Genomic DNA, 2,282 nt, shown 5'->3' with positions numbered 1-2,282 from the left:
ATGAGCGTCGCCAGACTCACGCCGATAACAAGCCAGACGATCAATGCTAAGCCAAGGCCTTCACTGGCGATAGCAGCTATCATAGCAATGAGGCGGCCTCGATAGAGCCAGTAAGACCCTATCAGAATGACCGCTCTGAGTACGCCAACGAGGAGCCCTGCCAGAATGACCAGGAGCCACCCTATCAACACGGTGGTGCGGGGACGATAGTGAGCTGGATCGGACTTGTCCAGACTCCAGGTCGGACCCACTAGAAGAGTGTCACGATGCTTCGATGGCTGATCCACAAAGTAATCAAAGCTTTCGAACGGAGGTGGCTTCGGACAGCGAAAGTCTGTGGCTGTCAATAGAGCCTCTTCCGCCTCAGTGTCACTGTCACCGCCCTCACCATTTTCAGCAGTATGTGCAGGTATTGATGTCGGCGATGCGACATTTGCTGTTGCAGAGTGCATAAAAAAGAGGCGAAAAAACTATGTTAAAACCTGATACGCTCACGTCAACACGAGATAGTTTTCTCTGTTGGATACTATAAGTGTTATAGAACTCCATCACGAACAAACTCATACGTGGGAAATAGAGTAACTAACCACATCGAAACAGTTGTCGTCGACAGTGTTGTCCTCCCATACCGCAGAGTACCGATAGCAACAAGATAAGGAAATATGAATCGGACAAGCCGCTGCTCTCACAGAGAAATGCCTTCCCCACTTCTAAGGAGAATATAGACAATGATGGAGAGTGGAAGTATAGTGCAAACACAGAGTGAAATGTAGTACACCATTACATCACGTATGTGCCACCACCAAAATAGACGTCAATGCAAGCATAAATTCTTATGGTTTTGCAAGCCAGATCACAAAACATCATCAATAATACTTGTTCGGGAGGCCGCGGCAGTGGAAGAATGCGACACAGTGTCATCGCTCTTCCCAGGTTTCCCAAACTCATCAGCAGCATCTTCCATACTGTCAACGATGTCCTTCCGAGTAACTATACCCACTACATGATTGGCATCATCCTTATCTACAACGATCATATGTCGGAGAGCCAGGTTACGGAATATAGTATAGGCCTGGGCTAGGGGTGTCAATTCGGAAACTATCGTTGGAGTACGATTAGTCATGTCTAGCAAGTTCAACCGGGAAGAAGCGGAAACAGCGCCGCCCTGAGCTTTCACCCAGTCAACGATATTAGCTCGCATCACTATACCGAGCAGTCTATGGCTGCTATCCTCAATAGTAAATGCATTGTGAGTGCAGGTCGAGAGGACCTCCTGGATTCTACCCAATGTCTCGACCTCGCCGAAACCAGACAGTGGCGCCGTCGACATCCGGTATGTCACATCCTTGCCAGCCATGTTACGCTCATCGTAGATGCTGAGCTCCTCAATGTAGGGATATCCACGTAGCTCAGACACTATATCGTATGCCCCTTTGTTGAACATGTCAGCCACTTGCTTCGACACCACCACAGTGACCATCACTGCAGGGAGGAGCCGCAGGTCTCCGACTAGCTCAATGACGATGACTGTAAGACTGATGGTCATACGAGTGAAGCCAGCCATCATACCAGCAGCGCCCATAACAGCGTACACACCAGGGTTGGAGGCCCAGTCGCCGACCCACAGACCGAAGAGTCGACCAAAGCAGGCTCCCAGCATGATATTGGGAACGAACAGGCCAGCAGGGATGGCAACACCATACGTTAGTAAAGTGAGGAAGAATATGATGAAGCCAGCAGCTGCCAACTGTCCCTGTGGGAACTCCGCTTCGCCTAATCGAGGTGAGAATAGCCACTTCACTGAGGTGTCCCTATCAGTGAGGAGCATAGCCGCCAGTGGGTTGTAGTAGCCCATATCCACCCCTTCATCGCACATAGCCGCTTGTATACCATCGTTAGGAATATAGCTCTGTCCATCCAGTGGTTTGCACGCGCCCATCTCCGACCAAGATACCCCATAAGCCAACAGGATGGTGATAAGCATCACCAACCCAGCTTCGACCACCTGACCGAATCTCCGACGATCCTTCCCATTGGAGTAGAGATGAAAGAAGACCCGTCTGTAGTATTGGAAGTAGCGCACGCCCTGACAAAAGATAGCACCCATAAGGCCAAAGAATATACCCAGAAGAATGAAGCAAGCAAACTCCCAAACGTGGAAGTAACTCTCATCTGCATTAGGGAACTGCATACCACCAGCGAGGTTCACACATGAGCCTTCCACTTTACATTGGAAGTACTGCGCTGTCAACCGAGTCATGTAACTAGCGATGATGCAGCCC

General features: G+C 49.9%; 1 protein-coding gene across 1 annotated transcript; it reads right to left on the bottom strand.

Moving 5' to 3' along the window:
• Positions 1–853: 853 nt before the first annotated feature.
• On the bottom strand, positions 854–2,260 carry Pmar_PMAR019649 (Chloride channel protein, putative; the record flags this gene model as incomplete). Its single annotated transcript, XM_002772753.1, has 1 exon — positions 854–2,260. One exon carries the CDS (start codon positions 2,258–2,260, stop codon positions 854–856), a length of 1,407 nt encoding a protein of 468 aa, XP_002772799.1.
• Positions 2,261–2,282: the final 22 nt, after the last annotated feature.

The sequence above is a fragment of the Perkinsus marinus genome (genome assembly GCF_000006405.1).
Source record: "Perkinsus marinus ATCC 50983 genomic scaffold scf_1104296960410, whole genome shotgun sequence".
Lineage (NCBI taxonomy): Eukaryota > Perkinsozoa > Perkinsida > Perkinsidae > Perkinsus > Perkinsus marinus.
The sequence above is the reverse complement of the archived record's forward strand: the minus strand, read 5'-3'. Positions and strand labels throughout refer to the sequence as shown.